General features: G+C 44.7%; 2 protein-coding genes across 5 annotated transcripts in view; one reads left to right on the top strand and one right to left on the bottom strand.

The window, feature by feature from the left end:
- Window positions 1-21,076, bottom strand: part of LOC106490045 (acyl-CoA (8-3)-desaturase) — a 50,463-nt gene extending 29,387 nt beyond the window's left edge. Inside the window, exons 1-4 of one of the 4 annotated variants that reach the window (XM_067295874.1) lie at window positions 20,720-21,076; window positions 8,005-8,038; window positions 7,811-7,860; window positions 6,979-7,126 (exon numbers count right to left, since the gene is read on the bottom strand). The gene's annotated coding sequence lies outside the window, so the exon portion shown is untranslated. Of the gene's footprint in view, window positions 1-6,978; window positions 7,127-7,810; window positions 8,039-15,289; window positions 15,367-20,719 lie in introns of those variants that run through there. The other 3 variants (XM_067295873.1, XM_013949381.2, XM_067295875.1) reach the window with 3 other exon arrangements.
- On the top strand, window positions 252-25,773 carry LOC106490046 (acyl-CoA 6-desaturase-like). The gene is made up of 12 exons (XM_013949387.2): window positions 252-4,656; window positions 12,230-12,340; window positions 13,716-13,913; window positions 14,331-14,432; window positions 15,346-15,471; window positions 17,452-17,512; window positions 18,042-18,118; window positions 18,349-18,446; window positions 21,067-21,163; window positions 22,732-22,811; window positions 23,855-23,980; window positions 25,715-25,773. Exons 1-12 carry the CDS (start codon window positions 4,450-4,452, stop codon window positions 25,764-25,766), a joined length of 1,335 nt encoding a protein of 444 aa, XP_013804841.1. The 5' UTR covers window positions 252-4,449; the 3' UTR covers window positions 25,767-25,773.
- Window positions 25,774-26,101: the final 328 nt, after the last annotated feature.

Consider the following 26,101-nt stretch of genomic DNA (forward strand, 5'->3'; position numbering starts at 1 on the left):
TCTTTGCCATCTTCTTCTATATAGAATCATAAAATTATAGAGGTTGGAAGGGACTTCAGCAGGGCTCTAGTCTAAGCTCCAGCTCAAAGCAGGGCTAACATCCCTCTCAGCACAGTCACAGAATCTATAGAACCAGATCCTTAGCTGCTATTAAAACAAAAAACATCAGGATCCAGCAATTTACAGTTGTGGAAGATTTTACTTTGATGAAGCAGTGGAGCAATAGACACTGCAGGGTCTTTGTTCTAAACTGCTACCAAAAGTGGAAGTGTTAGAGTAATTCACATCCCCCAATAGATAGATTATAAATTACATCTGAAAAATAATAATAAATCTTTATATGCACTGAGCATTGATTTTCAAACTGAGGCTTGCAGACTGCTTGGAGTCCATGGACCATCGCTTAGGGGTTCAGCAAAGATAACTGGGGACAGATAACTATAGCCAAAGCATTTAAACTCACTAAGCATGGATTTCTCACTGGAAAATGTTTAGAAGACAACAAATCAAAGCAGCAATATCTATTGCAATGCAGAGCTAGTCAATATGGATTTGACTGCCAGGCTAATTTCGCTTGGGATTTCCTTCCACACAAGGAATCCTCAGAGCTGAAAGCAGCTCTCTCCTCTTTCCATTCCACCAGACTGGCACAAAGACTGTCATGAGCCATGGATGTGGTGCAAGGACAGTATTGCAGTATTTCTTAACAAATAAAGCTCAGAACAAACTGACTTTTACTGTGAGAAGCCTTGTTTCATCAGTGCTCTAGGCTGAAAGTTCAAACAATGAACAGCAAAATGATGACACTGTACCTACGAGCAGAAAAGCAGAGTGTCAGTAGATACATCACCCAACGGGATCAAAGGGGAAAGAAAATGCAGGTGTCTCAGAGTTGCACTGAAATAAAACATATTCTGAGATGTTATCTAGCCCACCTCTTTCTGTTTTCCTTCCTTGATGGAACTGTCTTATAAGAAGAACTGCAGAATGCAAAAGGTGGAGAAGCAATGATCTGAAATAAAGGATGGGGTTAATGTTCATGGCAGGGTACATGACTCTCACCACTGTTAGGAGTTTATGTTCCTTTAAACGTGATTTCTGACTTCATTGCATTTGGAGTTCTTTTAAGTGCAACTTTAACACTTAAATTCCTGTGTAGTCCTTCTACCAAGCAGGGTTCGGTAATAAATACTGAGCTCCCTTCCAGAAAATGAAATAAAATGTGCTCTATGAAATAGTTTGTTGCATTTGCAAATACTGAATCAAGTGACTTAACAAACAGTACTTTATCAAGGGGACAAAGGAAAAGAATAACAGGAAGACAAACAGGCTGAAACTGTTATGGAAAATTAAGCTCACCGGCCACCATAACAGGGTCTGACCCTAGGTTCCTGCAGAAGTTTGAAGTCAGATCAGAATGAAATAAATTTTAATGACAAGAGTGCAGTAATTACAGCTCGAGCTGGGTCCCTTCGGATAGTGACCCTGAACAAAGAAATTCCTGGGCTATTATACCCTTACAATCTAAGCTTCCCACCCCTCATGCGATAGTTTGGACCAATAGTAATATTTAGATCTGGGGTCTTCCCCTTCTTCACTGGGCTCCTTCATTGTCTCTAGGCAGGCTGCTTCTTATCCTATTTTCAAGGTTGCAGCTTCTGCTCTCGTTTGTAACTTCTTTATCTTTCCAGCTTGAACCAGCTCTGGGGCCCTCTTTCATATAACTAGGTAATATCTATCTCCTGCCTCTGACTTCCTAAAGAGATGATTACTAGGATGTTTGGTTGCTCTACGGCTCCTGTAGCAATATCTCACTGATAGCTTATTTTACTTATAGGATGATTTTGCAAAGGATGATGCACAAAGAAAGTTGGAACAGGCTTACATGCACAAAGTCTTTTTAGCAGGGTCCATAGTTGATGACATACATTGACTCCAAAGTTACCTTAGAGGGTAAAAAAAAAAAAAAAAAAAGGAGAGAGGTGAGAGAAAGAGAGAGAAAAAGGAAACCCTCTTCCCAGTGGCCAGTCAGGGAGAGAAGCAAAAGGGTTTTCCAGATGAGTGCCCTCTCCTGGGCGTTCTCCCCTGTGGAGCAGGAGGTCCCTAGGACATTTTTCCTCACAGTAACTGTGTGGTTTTTCATCAAGACCTGCTCAAACTCACTACAGGTTATTTCTGCCTAAGAGGCTGTTAGCACTGACTGGAGCATGCTTGATCAGGTGCAGGATTTGCATGCTGATTGCTTGTTCAGCTTTCTGCAGGAATATTCCTGGGTGATATCTATTGGATATTTAAATGACTTATCTACTATGCTATCTACTAGGCTCTAAAGTTAAAAGAAAAATAAAAGCTTTTTTAAAATATAAAAGCTACAAGGCAAAGGGTGAAAAAGTAGGGTAAGAAAGGGTGATTCACATATCAATGGTGATCAATATCTAGGAGAAACCATACACAACAGACAGAATAACATTTCAGAAGCCACTAGTGCAAGGCAGTAAGGATAAGAGTACAGGGGATGCCACAGTAAAAGCACAGCTACATAAGTCTCCAGGTGCAGGGTTACAAGTGAAAGACAGGCCACAGCGCTGCAGAGGGAACACCCTCAGCAACACAAAGGTTAAAGCATTTCAGGCGCTGTGCAACCACACCTGTGGGACTAATATCCCAAAATTCAAAGAACGCAGCACAGAAAGCAAGACAGCAAACTTTTCCACACTACTGATAATATAAACTGAACTTCAGGTCCACCTTAACGTAGCATCTTGTCTGACATTCATCATTACCCTTGTCAGAGGTCTATTTTGAACCAAACTAAATAAAACTAGCAAGTCTTAGGAAAACATTCCTTTCATTCCTGACTTTCACTGCCCCATGTCACAAGAAAGGCTGTTAAATATGGTTTTTAACATCTTTTAGTGCTGTGCAGCACTAAAATTGGACAGAAACAGAAGAAACTTAGAGTGTGCTTTGGCATGAGGGCACCACAACAGGATTCTCACTGGTATAGAAGGGATGTATGTTCTTTTATGTCACTCTCCATTCCTATAGCCGGTGTATGGACCCTGGATGAAGAAAAGGGAAGGAGTAAGAACCTTTTAGATCTTCAGCTCCTTCAAGCCAATGGCAACAGGCAAGAATGGAGCACCCGTGTGCCTGCTCTAAATTATAGCTGGGGTCTGGACAGGAGCACAACAGGACTAGGACTGGAGGCACTTCATGGGTTCACCGAAGGAGGTGGCCCCATATGTTATGTACAAGCTCCCTCCTTCAAGCAGTGGGATACGATAGGCAGTTAGAGAGCAAATAATCACTGTGAATTAAAGCATTTGTTGGTCAACCGTATGGGTTCCTTCCCCTGCCTTGCAGGACCATCTCAGAACACAGCGCTATTGAAACATGAGACAGGCGAATGTCTGAGCTACAGAAAGGCAGCATTGCTTCAATCCTAGTATTTGGTCGTGCAACAGAAAAACACTTATGTGCTGTAATTTTGGAGGTGCAATCTATGCCTCAGCGTATTTGAACAGCTTGTATATGAAATCTGCTTGGAATCAGCCAGTGCCACTACAGAAAGTAATAATAAACCCCCCATTAATTGATGCAAAGCAGTCACTAAGCAGAGATGCATATCAGCAGGAAAGCTGTGGGTGGTGACTGCCTTGTCCTGGAGATCTGCCACACGTATCCTCAGACACAAGAAGGATGACAGTGAAAATGCCGTTCCGTTGTTTTTGCGCTTGAACCGCAATGCCTTGCATAACCTAATGACGGGTATTATTTTATTATGAAGAGCCCCAGATGCAGATGGAAAGAGAAAAGAGGCGGGCAGGGAGGGACAGGGGCGGCCGCTCCCTCCCGCCGCAGGCCGCGCCGCCACTCGGGGCAGGGACAGGGGCAGAGGCAGGGACAAGGGCAGGGGCAGGGACAGAGGCGGCGGGTCGCGGCGCTCCCGGTGCTCCGCCTTGCTCCGAGGGTTCGCGGCCCGGGCCTGGACGGCAGCCGGCTTTTCCCTTCGAAAGATCGCGCAGGTCCAATGGCAGGGCCCAGGCCGGCGGCGGCGGGGCCGCGATTGGTGCAGGAGCTCTGCTGATCGCTGTGGCAACCCCACCGCTACTGAACGGAGAAGGATGCTTGAGCGAGGGGGCGGGGGGGCGGAGGAAGGGGCTGAGCTTCCCACAAAACAGGGCTGTGTGCGAGGAGAAAGTCCGTCAGTGCGGGGAAAACCAGCCTAGGGGGCACTTCCGAGCAAGCGGTGGAGCTGAAAGATTGCAAAGGGCCAGGCAGCCAGAGACAAAGAGAAGGGAGGACATGAGCGAAGGAAAAGGGAGGCAGCAGGGAATCAGTTGAGTTAACCCACGCAAGAAAAGCTCTTCCCCTCCCAGCACATCTCCAGGAAGCGCAGGGCCGGGGTCCCAGTTCCGCCGAGAAGACAAAGCAGCAGCTGGCCCCATGGGGAAAGGGGGGGAGAAAGGAGAGGAGTCAGGGGAGCGGGATGCGCAGCCCCGCTTCTACACCTGGGAGGAGATCCAGAAGCACAACCTGAGGACGGACAAGTGGCTGGTGATAGAGCGCAAGGTGTACAATATCACCAAGTGGGCAAACAGACACCCGGGGGGCCACCGAGTGATCAGCCACTGCGCCGGTGAAGATGCCACGGTAAGGACCTATGCGCAGACACACACGGCTGCCTCCAAGCTCCCAGCAGCAGCCTCTGACAGGTCATTTCCTTCCTTGTGGTTCCCGAGAAGTGAGTCAGTCTTTGTGCAGCCCACTGTCTGCCTCTCTCTCCCCATCTCTCTAACACCTGCTGTACATTCGGCTCATCCCTTTTGCTGCTTTAGCACCGAGGAGCAAAAACGGCTGGTACAGAGTGGTACAAATCCTTGGCAATCAGCTCCATTGATCCGTGGCGGTTTGCAGCATCTGGAAGATTGGTTGGTAGAGATGGCTTGGCTCTGCTCGAGTCCTGCTGTTTGCCTTTGTCCCTTGCTTGTGCTGGGCCTGGAGTTCTGATTTCGTGATCCAAGTGTCCCAAGTCTTCTCCTCTTTGGTGGGTAGCTTCTGCCATGCAGAGTCATAGCAGCCAAGCACAAGAAAGGGTTAAATAGGAGTCTGTTTCAAAGTCGCTTCTGTGAAGAGGGTGAGATTGAGGCTTTAAAACAAGGAGCTTTTTAGCTTTTTCCCAGGAGGGTATTCTCCTGAGATTTTTGTTACAGGTTTCTAAGGAAAAAAGAGAACCATTCGCTGCTGCTGCCACAGCTGCTCCTGCAGTTCACAGTTGGTTTGCTGCAGCTACTTCTCACGTTTCAACAACTTGGAGGGGAGGGGGGAAAAAAGCTTGAAAAAGGAACAAATTGCCTCCAAGATTTTTGTCTGCGGTTTCCCCCAAAGCCACCTTTTTCAGAAGCGCATCCAGAGGGAATGTGCTTACCTCAGGGCACCAGCCCATAGTTAATAAAAAATGAACTGCCTCAGAGCTTTTCAGATTATGTGCAGGGTAAGCAGCAGGAGAGACCAAGCTGTAACATTAACTGTTTGTCTCCCACAGCTCTTAGCACCTTACACAGGAAGGAGGCTGGGTGTGTGTGGGCAGAATTAATTATCAAGAATTACTAACACTTTCCACAAACCTGCATTTGCTTGTTGTCACCAACTCTGTGGTTATTCTCCAGTATTTTCCTTAAAGTGCTGAGATGGATTTTGATGTTCCTGCCCCCTTCCAATGAAACTGCTGAATGAATGGCTTTTCCCATCTAAAAGAAGGGAATTGGGCCAGGTTTTCCTTTTAGCTGCAGAAGTGCAGGCCTGTTGAAACCAGAGGAGTTAGCACTCCTGTCCCCAGGCATTTAACTCCAATACCTCAACTAGAAATCGAAAAGTATTTGGTCTTGCATTTGTCTCCAATCTTTGCAAGGAAGACTGAAACACAGGTTTGTGATCCTACCACTCTTGATCCTCCTTGCCTCTCCTCCCACCTCTACAGAGTACATTGTACATTTATAGTACGACTATATTCAGAGCACATGCCATGAAGGCATAGTCTTAGAGCACTCTGAAATTGTCCATCCCACACTGAGCACTAAAAGGGAATTGGTATCTGTTTTCCAGCTCCGCTATGGCGAATAACATTTTACTGCCAAAAAAAATCTCTCATTCAGGGTGAGAAAGCCTTGGCCTCAACCCTGCCAAGGCCTAACTGACAAGATTCATTCTGTGCTGCAAGATATCACAACTGGGAGAGCTTAGGGGGAGGAAAAGGCAGTGATAAAAATTTAGTTTAAAGTGTTTTACATTCTGAGTTCTTAAATGGCTCACATCCTTCTTGGGCTGTCATTAGCACCACATGCAGTCAGGACCTGCAGTCCAGCAAACATGCACCAGAGGAAGCTCGGCAGCTTGTCCATTTATATGGCCCAGTCTTCTAAAGAATCATGTCTGTCCAGAACCACAAGCTGGCACTGACGGACTCACTGAACTCTACTTCCCTGCTGGGCTACTCCTAAAGATACCCTGCTTGATGATGTGTGAGCTCTTCTGCTAATTCATCGCAGGATGTTTGCAAGAGAGCTGAGAAGCTCCCATGTTCAGCATGCCCAGCTCATGCTGATCAGGTCGAGTGCCAAGGCTAGCTTAGGCATGCATTTCCCCTACAGGCACTAATAGTACTCAGCATTCATTCATTCCAGGCCATACCTTAGCATATTGATGCAGCATGCCAGGCTGGGACAACCTGTTCTGGTATCACATCATGCATGGTTGCCTTCAGCAAATGGATAAGTTTTAGAGTATGCTAGGGTACTTTGCAACCTCTCTGTCTTTGAGAGACATGCAAGGGTGTGAAAGAACATCCTTCCTCTGATTGCTCTGAGCACCTCAATGCTCAGCTAAAGTTCATACCTCAACAAAGCAAAGCTGCTTTTACCAAAAGAAGTTGGGGTAATTCCCACTTGCATACTACCATAAGACATCTCGGCTTACCTGGCCAATAGACCACAAAGTCAGGAAGTCAGGTGTAAATATCACATGGCACTTCTCGGAGTGTATCTTCTGCCTTTTCCTCTCTATCTCCTCCAGCACAGCACTGAGGATAATTCCAAATATCAGGCAGGTGCATTGCACTCAGGACCTATTAGTTGAGGAGATATATGAGAAGCAGCTAATTAAAAAGCTACTTCTTTGTCACCATAGCTTTCTGTCCACTGATGGTAAGAGTATTCAGGAGATGACATTCTCTCTGCTGCTTAGAGACTATACTGAAAAGGCCCCTTCTTTACCTGTATCAGTTACATATATGTGTATTACTTCTTAGCCACCTCCACTACTGCCAGCATTTTCTTCATGACATGGGCTTGAGGCAGCAGTGAAGTGGAGGATCAGTAGCATCTTTCCATCCAGCCCAGAAAGAAGCAAGGCTATTAAGTCCAGAGATGGAGGAGACAATCTCTCCTTGGAAAAGTCATGACAGAGCATTTATGAGCCTGATTTGACAACAAATAGGCTGGTGGCAGGACAGCCCTAGATGGACAAAAATACCTTCCAGGCAGCCAGGCAGAAGCTGCAGTTGAATTGCCCCCCCATTAATACCACAGGAATCAGAAAGAGAGATCTCCATCACTGTGATCAGGTGGTAGCCAGACAGATTTCCAAGAACTCTTTTTTTTCCATTAATTAAACAATATTGAGTCAACATTCTTTATTGCTTGTTAGGTGTTCACCCTGTCCTTTTTTTTCCCTTTCTTCCCCTTTTTCCCTCTCAAACATTCCCTCTCAAGTTGACACAACCTTGCAGCAGGTACCATCAGATACTCACCTCTCCACTGATTCTGATTTTCCTTCCTCTTTCTTTCCCTTTTACACCATCTGCCAATGATACCAGGGAAGAAAACCAGCAACAAGACTTAAAGTTTCAGTGAAACAACCATGAAGGCTTATCTTTGGAGCAAGGGCAGAACACTACTAGTGCTGGAGGCACTAGTAAAAGTCTTACGCTGCCTACAGCCTTACTTTGTCATCTGTGGCAAGTCAGTCTTTTAGTGTCCTGTAAAAGGGAGAGAACAATATTTTTTAGCCTCAGGACTGTGAGGATAATACCAGAGAGGGTGAGACGTATAGAAATTATGGTAAAACAAACAACAGATCTTGAAAGTAAAGAAGGAAACTGATGGCTCAGGACAAGGATTCCTCCACATGGGAATCTCCAAACTGTCCACAGCACAGGGCTGTAGTGACAGCTTTGCTGGCCCTGAAGTTTTACCTTCATTTTGGCACCAATAAAGTAATACCAGTGGTGAACCCAGTGCAGTCAAAAAGCACTCGTCTCACTCAACACTTGAAGCTGGATAAGTTTTGCCAGTGGTGCAGTCCTCGTGGACAAGCTGAGCCAGACATTCCCCTGTGGTAACAGGTATCACTTTGTCTCTGAAATTGGTCCCAAAAGGGGGTGGTTTGGACACTTCAGTTGAGCATTAAAAAGAGCATTCCCACTGAGCTGAGAGTAGCTAGGACATGAAGTGCTCTACAAAAGAAGTGCACCTCAGTTTCATTTCTGGCGTTCAGGTTTTTCTCCCCCAGGCATTGAAATGACCTTTTTTTTTTCCTTTACTCCTTCCCTTATAGCCTCTGGTATTTTATGGCTTTCATAAGCCTCTAAATTATTCTGTAGTGTTTTCTTTCTCTCCTGCACCTGTAGCCAGTTTTTCCTCTCTCCCTCCCCATGTTCCATCTCTAACTTCTCATATATCATTTCTTTAACCTCAAATTAAATGACTGAGAACAGCTTTCTTTCTCCCTTCTCATACACCTCCCACAGCAAAACATCTGTGGTCAAAGTATTATTTTGGAGTTCCATCTGAAGTCTTGGTGTCGGATGAAAGTTTCTATTGCTTGGTTCCAAAGTCCACCAAACTCTTGTTGGTTGGTATTTTTTAACACCGGGGCTAGCCTTTTAATGGAAGAAAGCTCCCAGAAAGATCAGCTGGACACAGTGAGCACTTTCCAGTCTTCTCTTCCTGTTTGGAGCAATAGGCAATATTTGAGTTGGCCCCTACAGTTTTTGGGCAATGGGACAAAGGAAGATAGGCTGCAACTTGGTACTTCTGGCTTCTGTTTTTGATTCTGTTTTTTTCTGTGCCTCAGTTTTATTTAATCATAAAATGAATAATACAAAGATTTCAACAAGATGAGAGGAGACTCATTAGTCCAGATGTCTGACGAAGTTAGGAAGCCAAACTTTCTCTAACTACCCCACCTTTGAAATCATTGGCCTTCTGGCCTTCATGAGATCTGTTGGTTTGTCTCTGCGAGGAGTGAAAGGCATCAAGCATTCACTAGACAGGGTTAGAGCTTGACGCAGCGGGAGCATAGGGGGCAAAAGGAAATAAGCCTTCTTCACAGCTGGAGCTCTCAGGCCAAGTGTCATCTCATAGAGGAAGAATTTAGACATTTAAATGTAGTTTATTTTGGGGACCCATATAGCAGGCAGTCTCAGCACTTCATGGAACTACATCTTTACAGCTCTCCCAGGTGCATTTCTAGAGTTAATTCCAGTTTTGTGAAGTAAGGAAAGGGCAAGGACAAAATAAGGGGTCCTGACCTTCACCAGTTTTCTCTCCCTACCACTACCTTTGGGGTCAAAATTCAAGCCATGCCATGTGGAGGGAGGAGTGTGCAAGATTTCACTACTAGCAACAGATGCGTCAAATATATACTCCATGCAGGCATAGGTAGGATATGAGTATGTGAAAACATATAGAAAGAGGAAGGAGTAGGGTGAAAGAAGAGCCCATTGCATTAGAGGGAAAACCTCCAGACACTAAAGAGGACTAAAACATAGAGATGTGGCGAACTCATTGGTCCCAGGATCAAAACACACCACAAACAGGGCATTGTGCTTCAGTGTGGGAAAAAATATCAAAAGTCTTGAACGTATGGAAGAAAAATATTATTCCAGCAGGATTTCCTGCTTTCCCAGCCTCAAGAGCATATGCTCAAGATGGGATTTATTTCACAATTTTGCTGAGGCACCAGTTAGATTCTGCAGCTGAAACCTAACAAACTAATTATGTCTATTATCAGGTGTTTAAGAGACCACAGTAGAATACATCCAATAGTCAAGGCACGTACCGAACAACAAATATGCAAGCAGTCTCACAAGAGATTAATGGGCCTGTGACAGGGACAAGCAGCTGTACACCACAGAACAGTAGAAATGACAAGAAGTCTTATCGCATGTCTTGATAATTATCAGGTCTTCACAATTGTTAACCTACTTAGCATATTTCAGACTAATGAATAAAGCTGCTGCTTGGTTTAGGAGCTTTTTTGAATGGGGTCTTCGCCCCTGTAGGCTTTGATAGCGAGCACTTTAAAGCAATTGCTTAAAGTTCTGGTATGCAACCAAGTCTTTGCTTGCTTCTTTGAGACTTTTTAAAGACATTTCAACTTGGACTTGCAAGGAAAATCATGAAGATAGAATTACCTATGTAATATCTAGAATATGGAGGATATTCATATCCTCCATGCTATCTTGACTAGCATTCAGCTATTCATCTTATAGAACAAAAAGAGCAATGCAGTCTACCAAATGAGAAGTCAGCACTCTTTGCTCAGCTATGGTAGCGCTGGGGTCCTCAGGACTGGCCCATGCATCCACTAGTACTTCTGGTATCCACAGTCACATCTGGGTTTGGTCACCTCCGAATTTCCATACACAACCACTCCAGACAATACATTATGAAAATGGGAATAAAGACCTTCAGTTTCTACTGTAACAGCTAAAGGAAAACCATTTCCTCCATTTCTCTGCTCTTTCTGTCATTTGATCCCACCATCTCCACTTGTCAAAAATGGTTTCAAGGACCCAGACAGTCCAGATCTTGCTCTCTTATGAATGTTTCCTAAGGTCATTGCCACATCAGGTAAAACATCTGTTCGCAGTTGGAAACTTGCTCTACATCTAAGTAGGAGAGCTGTCTTTCTCTTTTCACAGCAGCACAGAGGGTTGCCATGATGTGCTTATGGTTGTCTGGTGAGAAAAAAAATGCTCCTGGGGCAGTCACTGGCCTAAACCCAAAATGAGTGGTCTAGAGATAGCTCTCTCAGGAGCACGTCAGAGATCAGTGACGTCCCTAAAAACAGGGCATTTCTCAGAGATCACCAACATGTCCTTGCCCAGAGTAGCAGAAATATGTAGAAAGGAAAAACAGCAACACAGTTCTTGAGTAGCCACAATCCATAGGATTTTTGTTTGTACCTAATACTTTCCACTTCACATTATTCAGGGTTTATAGCGTAAAAAGAGAGCTATCACAATGATGGAACCATACAGTGAATCAAGGAGGCGTACTGGATTCATAAGGTAGCCATACACACACAGTTTCTGATTTAGATTGATTTTTTGAGGGATCAGGAAGTATGAATCACATAATCCTTTTTTCTCTGTGGACAGTTGTACAGGACATGTAAACTTCCCTTTCAGATTAATACTTTTCCCATAGTCCTCAGATATGTTTAGCCTACAGGACTCCTAAACCATGTTGCAGGAAAACCAGGGTCTGAGCTGGTCAACTTTAGGAAACGTAGTTAAAAAGAAATGGAGTAAACAGAAATACATAATTGTACTTTGATGGAGTTATTTTTTTCCTGATTTAGGTCCAAAAGGACCTGTATCTATTATTAATACATTCAAGGCACACTTGGTATCTATACAGAGTAGGTCCTTCAGCAAGACCAAGACCTGCGGTGAATACCTATTCACCTATTGGGCAAATAGTCCATTCCTTCCTAGCCTGCACTAGGTGAACACCAAGCCACACATAATATGAAAACAAAAATAACCTGCTCTCTTGAATTGCCTCTTGGCAGCAGCCTTTCAAAGGATATTTATATCCTAATGGGGATTTGCACAAATTCCTATCTGCCTAGCTTCCAAGGAAATTAACAGGATTTAGGTATTTAGTTGCTTAGGAAATTTCTTGAGGTGCCTTTCACCATATGTTTAGAGAGTACCCCAAATCTCACCCTTCACTTCCTGCTAGATAAGCAATTTCAGCAGCCTCTACTAGTACCATACTGAACAGCGATCAGAGAGACAGGAATCAGAGTCCGCACCACTTGTTCAGAGTAACACGAGGGACTGTTGCAGAAAAGGACAGTGCTGGAGATGGACAGGAATGGTAGGAACCAACAGCTACTTCTGAATTTCACACAATTACTCATATTTCTACTCCAGGATGCATTCCATGCCTTTCATATCAATCCCACCTTGGTGCGAAAGTTTCTCAAGCCATTACTTATTGGAGAGCTTGCTCCAGGGGAACCCAGCCAGGACCGAGACAAGAACGTAAGTATTTGTTTCTAAACTGGGATTTATAATAGGTATGATTTTTATTTTTATTTTTCGCTCTTAGGACGTCCTCCAGGTCCCTATGTGAAAAACCGCTGGACAAATTATAAAGCCCTCTTCATTACAGGCAGCTCCAGAGAGGGAGAAAAGTGCTCAGTGACTGAGTGCCTCTATGCAGTGACGTGCACATCCCAGTAGAGATTAAAATGTGCATGGGAGGGAGGTGACACATCAGACTGGCAGTACAAGCCTTTCCTTTCCGCAGAGTCACCAACAGTTCTGTCTGTGGTAATCATGCCTCATTTCTAGCAGCCCATTGCCTGGACTGGAATGATCCCATCCTGAAGGGAAACATGGACTGAGGAATGTGCGCTGGGAAACGTGTGCCAGCTCCTGTGGCTTGCTTCCCTCCTGCTATTCCTTCTCTTGGGACCAAGCTCTAAAACACGTGTCATTGCTTGCGTGTTATGGGGGAAGGAGAGGGCGGGGGGAAAGAGAAGGCTGGAAAGACTTCCAAAGTGAAGTTGCTCACTGCCTCAACAAGACAAATCTCTTCCACTGTTTACTCCACAACTCCCCTCTGGAAGATCACCCCCAGGGAACTCTTGCTTCAGGACTCAAACTGGCTGAAGTGAAACAGTTGTCTCTTTTCAGAGGCTTAGGGAGCAGCAATCCAGCAGAACTCCCCGTCCACCCCGCATCCTCAAGGCCAGCTCTGTATCCCTCCCAGACAACCCATTCATTCATTATTCAGGCACTGGGCACAGCATGGCTAACTTCCACCCCGAAACCCAATCTCATCCTCTTATTCCTGGCTGCCTGTGATTATGGTGTATCTATATCACTCACAATAGAAGTGATGACGGTAACCGGCTCTCGCCCTGGAATGCCCTTCCTGAACAATTGCACCCTAGCTGACCCACATACTAAATAGACCATAGCAACTCTGATATTGTGCGTTCATCACCAAAGCTCAGAAATTATCCATAAGTAATGGGATTGAATTCTCTCTTTCTCCAGCTCTTTAATACTTGTAAAGCTCATTGAGACTAGCATGAGCAGCTGTTGCAGCTCTCAGTGCAGCAAGGTAGTGCTGCTGATTCAGAGCAGCAGGCTTGAATCACCCTCCTAGCTCAGGGTGCAAAAGGTCAGGATATGGGCTCAGACCAGCCAGGCCTGAGCTTACTTGTAGGGAAATGGGATGAAGAACTTGAATACAGTAGGAGTATGAAGACAGGTCCTTACTTGCTTACTGGGTAGGCCAGTGACTGCAAGAAACAGCCAGGGTCCTTAGTACGGAAGCTTAGGCTTCCTAGAGAACATTCAGACCTGTTATAAGATTCATGGTGGGTCTTGTAAATCTATTTTGCAGTCCCAGCTGGTGGAGGATTTCCGGACCTTGAAGAAGACAGCGGAGGATATGAACTTATTCAGAGCAAGCCCTTGGTTCTTCTCCCTTTACCTGGCCCATATCATTGCAATGGAAGCTTTGGCTTGGTTAATGGTTTCATACTTTGGTACTGGTTGGATCACAACTCTCATCCTTGCCTGCATCCTTGCAACTTCCCAGGTGAGAAGTAGTAGGCACAGAGCATACGGCTACCTAAAACACCCTGAAGGAGACTGGTGCATGCTGAATTTCCATGTCAGATTAATCACCAGTGCAACTGGGAAAAACATTCACAATACACCTGCCCCCACTGTGCCTTCTGGCCACCTCTACCCACTGCTGAATATCCCTCACACATACCTCCTCATACCTCTTGGGCCTTTCCTTCCACATATCCTCCACAATTGAAACAGAGATCTTCCCCTTAGCATTTCCACTGATTCTCTCTCTCTGTTTCTCTGTCTGTCTGTCTCTTTCTCTCTCACTCACACACACACACACACACACACACACAACTTGCCTTCCATCTTTGTTTCCTTTTTTGCTTAACTCTGATTTCAACCCATTTTCTAACTACTTTATTTTCCTTCCTCCCAGACACAGGCAGGGTGGCTGCAACATGACTTTGGACACCTTTCCGTCTTTAAGAAGTCTGTGTGGAACCACATAGCCCACAAGTTTGTGATTGGGCACCTGAAGGTAAAGGTCATTCTGTACCCAGGGCAGTGTAGAAGCAGCTGCATCCACTTACTTGGACTGTGCCAAAGCAGGAGACTGCAGCTCTAAGCCATTCCACAGTGAGCCAATGCATGGAGGAGAAATTAGTGGCCAATTCCACGTGGGGCTGTTGTGCAGAACAGATAAGAGAGCCCGGCCAAAGCTGTTGCAGATCACAATAATTCCACAAGCTTCAGTGGAACTGCACCAATTTATCATGGCTGAGGATATAGTTCATTAAATTGCATGAAGCTCTATTTTAACATTCTGTCATATTTCCACCATGCCCTCCACCTCCTTCACACTAAGGTTTAGTAATGTTTAAGTGCCCCATACAGCTATATCCTGTCCACTCAAGATATCCTCAGAACTTCTATCCTGGGCAAAGTCCAGTGCAGTCCAGGCTTTTCAGTGTCCACCTGCAGAAGGAACTTCTAGGGGATGGGACACATCTCTGGCCATTCTTACAAGCCCAGTTTGTCTTGCCTCACTCTTCATAGGCACAGACAATAGATGGAGACCAGTGGCAATTATTACTAAGGTAGCAAGAGGAAATAAGCCTACCATTCAGCCACAAATAACAGCTTCACCTGTGGGAAGACACAGTGACACATAATTCACTAAGGCATAGCTTTCTTGCCTGTTCTGACGATTTGGAAGATCCTTAGCCAGGGCAAAATAGCTTGGCATTACTGGTTTCAGTGGGTCCATACCAGCAGTCTCATAGCAACTGACAGTTTAACCACTTACTGTTTATTGCTATTTTAAAAGTAAGTAACAGTTTGGGCATAATCAAAGTCACACTGTTTTAGTTCCTATGAGCGAATGGGTAATCTTACCATTAGAGGAGCGGTGCTTTTCCACAGCTTAACTCCTTGTTCTTGCATCTGCCCAGGGTGCCTCTGCAAACTGGTGGAACCACCGTCACTTCCAACACCATGCCAAGCCCAACATATTCAAGAAAGACCCAGATGTGAACATGCTGCATATTTTTGTCCTCGGAGATTCACAGCCTGTTGAGGTGAGGCACAGTGGGTGTAAAGTGGAATAGCATTGCCCTAGAGGGCTTCAGAGAATGCTTCTCCAAAAGCAGCAGGAGTTGTTTAGTGTTGATAGACATACACATTGCTTGAAATGCTACAAAAAAAAAAAAAAAAAGAAGACATGCCTCATCCAGGGCTTGCATCTATATTGTCTGAAAGGAGTTTGGCCCTCATATCTTCCCAAACCTTGGGTTCAAGAGCAAGGTTGACTGTACAATTCCCTATCCATTTCCTATGTTGAGTACAATAAGGGAAATTAGTATCTTGGCTGCATTTCTGAGGGCATAAGCCAACAACGCTGAGTTGGAAGGGTAAAGTGTATGGAAACTTTTTGCTGGTATAGGCTAGCCACGAATGATTATACCCCTACTTCACTCCAGGGATAATTCAAGGACTGAGGGCCACATCTTGACCAACTAAGACAGTGGGGCTACAGTAGATGACAGTACCCGCTCCCCTGGAACAATCCTCTTAGAGTAACTATGTACCAACATGTTGCGCACAGAGTTACAGGCTATGTTAAGGTGTTTTGATTCAATCTATCCTTCCAGAGCCAAAATATTTACTGTTTACTGTATAGAAACCTGCATGAAGGAAATAATGTACTGTTCTTGGTCTTTGTACAGTGGAACAAGGATTTTAATTAAAAAAAAAAAGAAAAAAGTCAACAGGAAGTACAATACAGGGAAATACAAAATGAAAAAGCTAATGCTTTCTCAGCCAGCTTTTATACTATGAAGAAAGTAGCTCCAGACACATATTGGAGAGGCCTGGTATCTGGACACATACAGGGAATGTCTTGTAGACACAGAATTTTTAAGAGACAGAAAGGTCTGTTGTATATGATTAAAATGAAAGCCTTCTCCTGTGGTTTAAAAAGCCACTATCCAGAAGATATAAATCAATATCATGCTCTTAAATGTGTGGGTGTGTCCCATTTGAAAATCCTGTGCCAGATAACTGGGTTTAGAAGTAGCTTGTGGTTCCACCACTGAAGGAAAAACTCAGAATGCAGACATGTATGGCAACAAGGAAAACTGGATCTTCCTTCTACAACGCAGCTGAAGTATGGCCAGCATCAGCGTACCATAATATTCTTTCACACTTGCACATACCCTAGCCTTCCCTGAAATCTCACCACAGTGTGAATTGACTGGGCACTCCAGTCCAGTGCTCAAAATCATCAGGAAGCTCTTTCCACTATCTAACCAGAACTTCCCCTGGTGAAGTGTAACGTGATGGTTACAGCTGCTCACTGTGAACTACAGGGAAAATTTAAATTCCTTTTATGTCAGTGTCACTAAGCAGACTTAATCTGTCACTTATTTGTACTCCTGCCACTCTTGCTATTAGTCTCTCTTTACTTCTGTAATCTACTGATACCAGTAATCTCCTGTGATTGCAGCAGACCTCCAGTGCAATGTGTTACAGGGTTCAGGTAAAGCCCTGTATCAGCTTTCCTGACTGTAGCGCTACCAGCTCTTAGTTCCACTTGGTGCGACTGATACACCAGTGCTACAAGGCTTCCCTTTGTTGGGAAGTTGCTGTGCTGGAAGCAAAAGTGTGAGTTCCCACCAATCTGGATTCTTCATGTAAGCTTGTTGTGTGAACACTCCTGGTGCCCCAAAAAGACAATTCTACCTAGTTCTAGGTTTTTAACTAAGGGGATGAGGTTAGGAGCCCGGGTGCTCTCAGCTCCCTCTTTTCACTGAAGAGAAATGGGCACCTGCAGGAAGCAACAACCAAAGGTCCAACCTTGTCTTTGGAGAAACCTCTTGGTTTCCTGTATCTGCTGTAACCATACCAACTACTTTTTATCTTTATTGGTGTGGGAATTAGGTCAAAACTCCCCAGTTCCAGCTAAAAAGAGTTAATAAATAAAGAAGTATTGCAGAGAATATCCTCTTATATGTGGGTGTCATAATCCAAGACTGAACTTTCTCATCTGTGTCCTGCAGTATGGCAAGAAGAAGCTGAAGTACCTGCCTTACAACCATCAGCACGAGTACTTCTTCCTCAGTGAGTATCTGCACTGCACTCTTCATTTTTCCCTATGGTGAGAGGAGTTGAAGGCTCTTTACTTTCCAGACCCTGCTGTGTTAGCAGAGCAATTCCTTATATCCCAACTCATTCTTCCATCCTAAGGCTCGCAGTCCCCTTAATGGTTTACTTGTACAGGTCCCAAGGTCAGTTCAGTATATCCTCACTGATATCCAAGCACCCTTAACATTGCCAGCACAGCCATGTAAAGCAAGCAAGCAGCTGAGACTGGGAACTAATCTCAGTGTGCAAATGGCTCCACAGAAGCACTGCATGTGGCCAGTCAATGCTTTTTGATAGCTAAAGGTGAATGGGCGTGAAGCAGAGCCTTCTTTCTTCACAGAAAGGCAACCGCCACCTTGGGGTTCCCCCATCACCAGCACCTCGCCTCTCCGACCAATGCCAGGCAGGCTTTCCCTGGCATCAGTTCCTAAATCACTGGCTTGCTGTCATGTCACACACCTTTGCACTTCCTTAGATGGCTGAAACATTTCCGTTTGCTTTGCAGTCTTCCCACCTCTGCTCATCCCTGTGTATTTCCAAATCCAAATCATCTCGACCATGATCAGGCGCAGGTTCTGGGCGGTGAGTGAAATGTCCTCCCTGTTCTTGTGAGGCCCGGCTGACTCCTAAGGCATCACACTTGAGCAGGGAGAGAGGCCAATCGTCTCTCCAGTGCAAGGACAGTTGCCAGAGGGAGGATGGACAGGGCATGCTTTGCTGTACTAATTATCCAGCACCCCTAACATTACCAGCAAGACCATGTTAAGTGAGATAGGGCAAAGCAATGCCTAATGTCTTCTCTCTTCTCCTAGGACCTGGTCTGGGCCACTAGTTACTACACACGCTACTTCATCACGTACATCCCATTCTATGGCGTTCTGGGATCCCTGCTTCTCCTCACTTTTGTCAGGTAGGAGATAAAGGGCCTCCCTTCTGCTCTCCCTCCCTTCAACATCAGACTAACAGAGTCTCAGATATACTGTGTCCCATAGGTCTTCCTTCTTTAGGTCCTCTGCAGGCATCTTCCCCATTCTGTGTTACCCCAAGTATTTTCGCTCCTTCACTTTCCTCCTGTCATCACCCGATTCTACCTTCTCTCAGTAGAGCTGGTTCTGCTGCTCAGCGTCTGCTTTGGTCCTTGTGACAGCTCAGGCAGGATTCTCCTTTCTTTCCTCATTCCCTGTTCCTACACACTGCCCGATCCCAACACACTTGCTAATTTTCCACTTTCACCTAGGCTGGACCCTCCCAGAATACCTCAGGCAACCCAGTTCACTACAAAGGTAACTCGGGAGCCACCCGAAGCACTGCCAGCCTCTGTGAGTGAAACGCTTACCACTTCACAGAGTGGTAGAGGTTGGAAGGGACCTCTGGAGACCATCTAGTCTGACCTCCTTGCTCAAGCAGGGTCACCTAGAGCATGTTGCCCGGGACCACTTCTCACAGTGCAGCAGAGTGCATGGCCCATACACTGCATGCACACGTCATTACTTCCACACGCTCAGAGAACACCTCAGAAAGCTCTTTCACACCACAGAACGAACGATGTTCCTACCTCTACCCTCCAGTTTGAGTCTTCCAAAGCTACATTTCGCCCCTCCTTAAATCTATGGAGAAATGTTTCTTAATATATTTAGATTTTGACTGATCTTTTAGCCCTTTGTGATTACCAGGCCTCACAGTGTGCTGCTCCCAGTGCAGAAACAGTATTATTATGCTTATTGCTGTTTGACTGACACATGGAGAGTTCAGTGAGAGACCTAAAAACATGAACTATGAGCATGAGCTGCTAAGTGAATCGGGCATGGCAGGGCTTAGAGAGCTACTCACCGGATGGTTACAGTATTCCAGATGGCAGCACTGAATTTGTATTTCTTTCCTGCATGTAGTAGCTTCTAGTCTTCTAGCTAACAGCAAAGGGCTGCATTTAGTCCCATGGTCAGCATTAGTTTTAGGAAAATATTTTATCACAATAAAAAACACTTTCTAAAATATTTCATTTTTTGAGGGAAAGGAAACAGCAACAGATGTGCAAAAACTGTCATAAAATCAGAACTTTCCCCTCCACACAACTTAATATCTCTGTTCATGATTTAAGTTTTCACAATTGCAAAAGACTTTGGTTCTAAGAAAAAAAAAAAAGGCGCTTCAAAAGACATTGATTTGTGTAAGTGCCTAGCCAAGCTCTTTGGTGTGAAAACAAACTGAAAAACAACCAGCCTGTTATTTCTACTATTATCATATTCTGATTAAGCTAAAAATGCAAGAAGCAACACTTTCCTCTTGTAAAATTGTTTCCAGTTTCTCATGATTCATCAGGAGACATTTCCCTATTAACAGTAGTTTCCTTATAATTCAGGCAGTAAGGAGAGAGCCCCAGGAGCTTTATAAAGCAATGCAACATTGTGAGCAGCCCTCCCATTGCTCAGAGAAAGTAAGATGCTTATGGAGAGTCACCGGTTTTAATCAAAATATAAAAAGTATAAAGTCAGATAAGAGCATTTCCATTTTGTTTTGACCCCAGACATGAATAATCACTAAAAAGGTGAGATTGCTCTAATCGGTGCACCACATAACAAAACTCATCCATCCTCTAGCAGATAGATTAAAATACCAAGCAAAACAAACACCCATCAAAACCACATCTGGACTTTAAAACAATTCTGAGACCTTGCTTCACTTAGCTCACTCCCTTCTGCGGTTGTGTGAAATTACTGCTGGTGAAAGCAGAGATTGAGATCATCTGCTCTTTCAGAGGACGAGCCCAAAGACTATATCAAGGGCAGCTTCTGGACATCTGTCTTGCCAACGTACATCTCAACCCCAACATAGAGAAACTGCTTTGGGCAAAAAGAAGAAAGCGGGTTTCTATAGACTATTCTACAGGTGCTGTAAATGTGGTCATATACCACAAGAAGTAAACAAGCCACTCTAAAGTGATAAGCAGCCCAGTACAGAGTTGAGAATTATGGTAAAGGAAATGGAAAAAAAAAAAAAAAAAGGGCAGGAGAGGGGAAAGAGGGGGGAAAAAGAGGCAAAAAAATTGGGAACCCCAGTCTGCTGAACTTAATAACCAGAAAGTTAACACCAATGGGCAGGTGGATTTTGAAAAAGAATATATATCCAGCAAGTAACTGGAAAGATAAAAACAGTTCTACTGAGCATTTCTAAATCAGGACTTACTTTTCTCAAGTGATTGGATCATCTTCATTTACAGGAAGGGGAAGTAATGTAAAAGATCAATCCACTTCTGAGGAAGAGAAATCAAGCAGAGGGTTAGCCCAGTAGGACATCCTGGTTGTAGTGAACCATAGTTGCATTAGTCCCAAAGCTACAAAGAGAGAAAGGGAAATTCATTGCAGAAATGATTGTCTCCACTCTCCATAGAAAGAGATTTGTTTAATTCCATATCTTGGAGAAATACTTCCCTCACATGCAATGCCTCCTGCTGCTCCCTGTAAACCCCACTCTCTTGACCTCATATCCTGATCTGCAGCATAAAATGTCATGCTTTTTCTCTGTTGTTGAAGGTTTCTGGAGAGTCACTGGTTTGTGTGGGTCACCCAGATGAATCACATTCCAATGGAAATTGATAGCGAGAAGCACAGAGATTGGCTCAGTTCTCAGGTAACTGGGAAGGAAAAGGAAACCTCTGACTCCACTCACCCCAAAATGGATTGGAAATTTATTCAAGGAGTGGTTGCATTATCACTGTCCCTAGCCATGTCCCACGATACTATACAAAGTACTAGTCTACTGTCTCTGCCATCAGCATGTTCCCCCTAGAGCGAGTAATGCTGATTCAAGACATGGAAATCCAAACTTCTGTGACAAATATGACAACCAAAAGATTATATTTTGTCCTTCAGATTTGAGGCAGTGTCAGGCTCAAGAAGTGTGGTTTGACTTCCTTGTATGGTGTACATTGCTATAAACACGCTAAGAAATAGAAGACCCTCAATGCAACTCAGCATGATAACTGTGGCTCATGTCAATACATGTGCTTTCCATATGCTGAAAATACATCAACCCGCGTTAAAAATAGAGCTCAGTATATTTCTAAAGTTCATATTTTGGGAATAAGGTCTGAAATGAAAGCCAGCTGCTTTCAAAGTCTTTTCAATGCCTGGCCAAGCACATCCACCCTGCTGAAAGGATACCTCTTATTTGTAGCGCTCCAAGTCCCATTCAGACCTAGAGGATAAGGAGAGTAACTTTGCCACTGGTCCTATGAATATGGTAAAACTGAGCTGAGAGAAGAAATCACCTCATGCATTAATTACTCTAATTAGGAACTGTAGTTATTATTGGGGCCTTGAACACGAGCTTTCAAAGTCTGACAGTTAATTTCTCTCCTTTTGTGCCATACTTCACTAAAGTACCTTCACATTTGTTTAACGCTGAACACATGAATAGGCTCACCGAAGTCATGGGAGCATTCAGATGTTGAACGTAAGCATTTGCTTATGCACTTTTTGTAACTGGAATTTGTAGACAGACACAGAGAGTGATTTAAAGAGAGAGAAATAAAATGTGTGTGTGACAGAAAGAGAGTTGAAGTGTGAGTGTGTATGAAAGAGAGAGAAGCCTCTTTGACACTTATGTGGTTTTATGCTGTATCTTGTGGGGGTGAAGAGGGTTTATCTTCTGTGGTTACTGTGTAGGATTCACAGCTTAGACAGTCAAGAGCGTAAGAGGATTTTAAGAAAGATTACCTACTTTTTACAATCGCTAATAGCAAGAGCAGCTAAGAAAATATTTCCATGGTATTCAGATCTTGCACTTAATTCAAACACACTGGGCAATAACTAGACAGGATGGGGAAAAGTAGGCTTCCCATGCCCATCCTTTTTTTTCCTCCACCTTCCCCATCTTGGCCCTGTTGTTAACTGTCTATTTTTTAACTGGACAGCCTGAGATGGGTGTGTCTATATTTGGACTGACATGTGACTAGTCACCCTAAACTGCCACTTTATATTGGCCCCTTTACTGCTGTTGAAACCTCCAGAAGCACTAGCAATACAACAGACCCCGAGGGGATTAAAGCACCCCTTGCTGCAACCAGCTGTCTTACTGTGGCAACCTTCTGCGCTCTGACGGCTCAGCACCAGCCCCTGGCACAGGCAAGAGGAGCTTTGCGCTGATTTTAGGGTGAACATTCACTACTATTCACAGCTGCTTTCTTGCCTTCACAGCTGGCAGCCACTTGCAATATTGAGCAGTCCTTTTTCAATGACTGGTTCACCGGGCACCTGAATTTCCAAATCGAACACCAGTGAGTATGGGCCCAGCATCACTTGGCCACTACCAGCTTGCCACAACCCTGGACTTGAGGCAAGGGAAAGGCTCCTAAAGGCACATATGTGTGGGATGGGAGAGTCTTTGGAATGCTACTGAATATCAAGAAGGAAAGAAAATCCCAAACTAATTCAGATCATCTTCTCCTTCTACCACCAAGCATGGCATATTTTCCCTCTTGCTACTAAATACTTCAGCCCTCACTCTCAATTTTAATTCCAGGTTTTAGCTAGATATCAGTGGCAGGAATCTACCAATTATAATGGCCATGGACTCACATTTCTGCATTCCTACGCTAACTACTTGAACCTTAGTGTCCATTTCAGAAATTTCCCCTCCCTGACTAAAAGCACTTTCAGCGTTGTATAGTCTTGGTGCAGCCGTGTGGGGCTGCGTACATTGCTTGGTACCAGGTTTCAGGAAAGATATTGAAAACCAGAGCCCTATGGACAGTCAGTTAGCAGTGGCAATACAAAATGTAAAAGAGATGGCATTTATGGTTCTATTGATTGCTTTGGAATTTAGCCTAAAGAGAAATTAAATCCCTGTTGAACAGCACAAGGTAAGGTGATCCCAAATTCTTTATCTGCTTCTCTGTTCCATGAGCTTCCAAAAGGGGGTCACTGACAGGTCCATTCGGCAAGAGGCATTAGTTATTGCCCAAAGGAAATGTGCAGCTATTTCAGTAGACTGAGGCTGTTTCCTCACTCCTGCTTCCCTCACATCCTGCTTGTAGTGTCCTCTCTTTCCAAAAACTGACTTTCATTGTCTTTCTGAACATGGCTTTGTTTTGAGGCACGACAGACTGGTGGGAGAATCAGCACATTCAGTTTTCACAAGCCGCCTTGAAACAGAGGACTGTAAAGCATGGATTTCTCTCTCAGTTTTTCTTCTGTCTGCTTGTATAGCTTGGGTAGGAGGCAGTAATAATTAGCCACTAGGAGAAGGCAGAAGGAGATGCCCATCCCTCAGGGTTCAGGTCTAGAGTTCTCAGGCTTGTTTTCTCTCTCTCCATTCAAGCCTGTTTCCAACGATGCCACGCCACAATTTCTGGAAGGTTAAACCTTTGGTGAAGTCATTATGTGCCAAGTATGGAATCCAATATGAAGAGAAGTCTCTTGGAAAAGCATGCGTAGACATCATTGGGTAAGGGCCTTTTAATACCCTCTGCACCCCACAATTCATTATTACAGGAGCATCCTATCTTTTCTAGTACAGAAAAACTACTAGAATTCAGAACACTATAGACCCCTGAGAAATACCATGTCAGTATTTCGTAATCGGATGTAAACTAGGGTAATAACCTTCATATCACAGTCCAAGGAGCACCTGCAGAAACGTTGACTGTCAGCAGAAATGACACAGCTCCACTGACTTAGTGGAGCAATACCAGTTGACAACATATGGGAAGCTGCCTCACTACATCATGGGGCAAGAAAGAGTGTAACTGTCCACCGGAGCAGCTTCTGCAACCCAGAGCACTTCTATCCAAGAACCTGGGGAGAACTGAGCAATGATATCACTACTAAACTTCCCCAAAGGGACCTTTTTATAATATCTTTTTCAAAATGCTGTTCTGAGAGCTGGTCATTCATGCCTTAGGGAGCTGGCAGCACATCTTCAGGCTGCAAACTGAGATGAATTGAAGGGGAACAGGTTAGATCACAGCCCATGCTGTTGCCTGTTTGAACCATCCCAGCAGCAAAGGGCTATTCCCTATAGGCGCAGTTGAGTACTAGACTTAATAATCCTTATCTGACAGATTCATTGTTAATGATTCTGTCTCAGTTACTCCAAGGAAGGCTGCTTTTCATGACAGGGAACGCAGAGAAAGTATCCTGTGTTCCAGGGATCCCCAATGATATAAGCAGTCTCAGGGATACCCTTCTAAGCAAGTGCAAATGAGAGCAGACTGGCCCCACCTAGATGCCCAAAGGCTGAAAACTGGCCCAAACCCTTTGGTTCCTTGGTTCCTTTGGAAACCTTTGGTTCTCCCAACCCAGTTAGCACAGGAAACTGCACACAATACTGAGACCCAGGGGGCTTATGCTTCACGTCCTACAAGACAGGAGCCATGTCATTATACAAATTCTCAAAAACCAGCTCCACCCAGCAATTACTTGCCCACCTTATAGTAGGATCACCTCCTGTAAACCGTATCAAGCTACATTTCCAGGTAGTTCATACACAAAGAGCAGGGGGAGGACTTACCCCGCACGATGAAAACCTTTATGCATTCAGAGAGCCAAAAACAGACAGCTTCAACCTGAGCTCACTCTGGTGCAGTCGGGATGACCTTCTGTGGAATAAAGGATGCAAAATAAGAGTTTGGACACCAGGACAGCCTTGAGAGAGCGATCCCTGCCATTCCCCCCTCCTGTCCCAATTAACAGGGCCTCCAGACCAAACACAGCCCCTTCAGGATCCTATTTGTCAGTAGGACTTTGGGCCCAAAACAGCTTGGCTCTGTTGCACATTTGCAGAGCTGATGCAGATGGGAATCCTCCATGAAGATTCCCAGGGAAAAGTGGAAAAACTCCTTTGTGGGTGCAGCGTGGTGAGCCTGGGCTGTTCTGCTCAATGATGCTGCTGCTTATTCAAGAGGAGGAAAGGCAGGTCGCCACAAGGCCATTGGGACTGCAGGTGATACAAGGGGCATCAGCTGAAAATCTTACTCAGAGTCTGAAACTGGTCACCTTGGGGACCTAAAGAGGAAAATAGGTCCCTCCTCTTGCTATATCTGTCTACCACTGGGGAAAGGCATTTGGTGTCCCAAGGATTCATACCCACATTCAGTAACAGGCTCTTCCTTCATAGGAATAGAATGAGGGAGGCAAGATTCACAGGCCAAGCACATTTCTCTCCCTTTTCTTTCCACAGGTCCCTAAAGAAATCTGGAGATCTCTGGCTGGATGCTTACCTCCATAAGTGAACTTGAATCTTAATGGGGAGATGTGAGTGCCAGGGAGGGATGGGCGGGGGGGGGGGGAGGGAGTGGGTGATCACATGCGTGTCTTTTACTATCAGATTTCAGTCTGTATGTATCCATGTGCACAGTTTGAGGGGAGTTTCCTGTCTTGTGAACTGTTACTGGGATGGGCTCAGACAACCCGTTTAATCCAGACAGATTGAAAAACATGCTTGGCATAGTCTTCAGAGGATGAAACGCAACACCTTTATTGCACAAAACAGATGGAAGGGCGGGAGAGGATGGAGAGAAGGAGTGTTTAAAAAGGGGCACAATATCCACCCTCCTTCTCTCCACCA

The sequence above is a fragment of the Apteryx mantelli genome, chromosome 4, assembly GCF_036417845.1.
Source record: "Apteryx mantelli isolate bAptMan1 chromosome 4, bAptMan1.hap1, whole genome shotgun sequence".
NCBI classification, from domain to species: Eukaryota; Metazoa; Chordata; class Aves; order Apterygiformes; family Apterygidae; genus Apteryx; species Apteryx mantelli.

Coding starts and splice junctions, on each gene's coding strand:
- LOC106490046 (XM_013949387.2), top strand. CDS start 4,450: ATGGGGAAAGGGGGGGAGAAAGGAGAGGAGTCAGGGGAGCGGGATGCG. Junction 17,513..18,041: donor GCACGAGTACTTCTTCCTCA/GTGAGTATCTGC, acceptor TTTGCTTTGCAG/TCTTCCCACCTCTGCTCATC. Junction 23,981..25,714: donor GCATGCGTAGACATCATTGG/GTAAGGGCCTTT, acceptor TTCTTTCCACAG/GTCCCTAAAGAAATCTGGAG.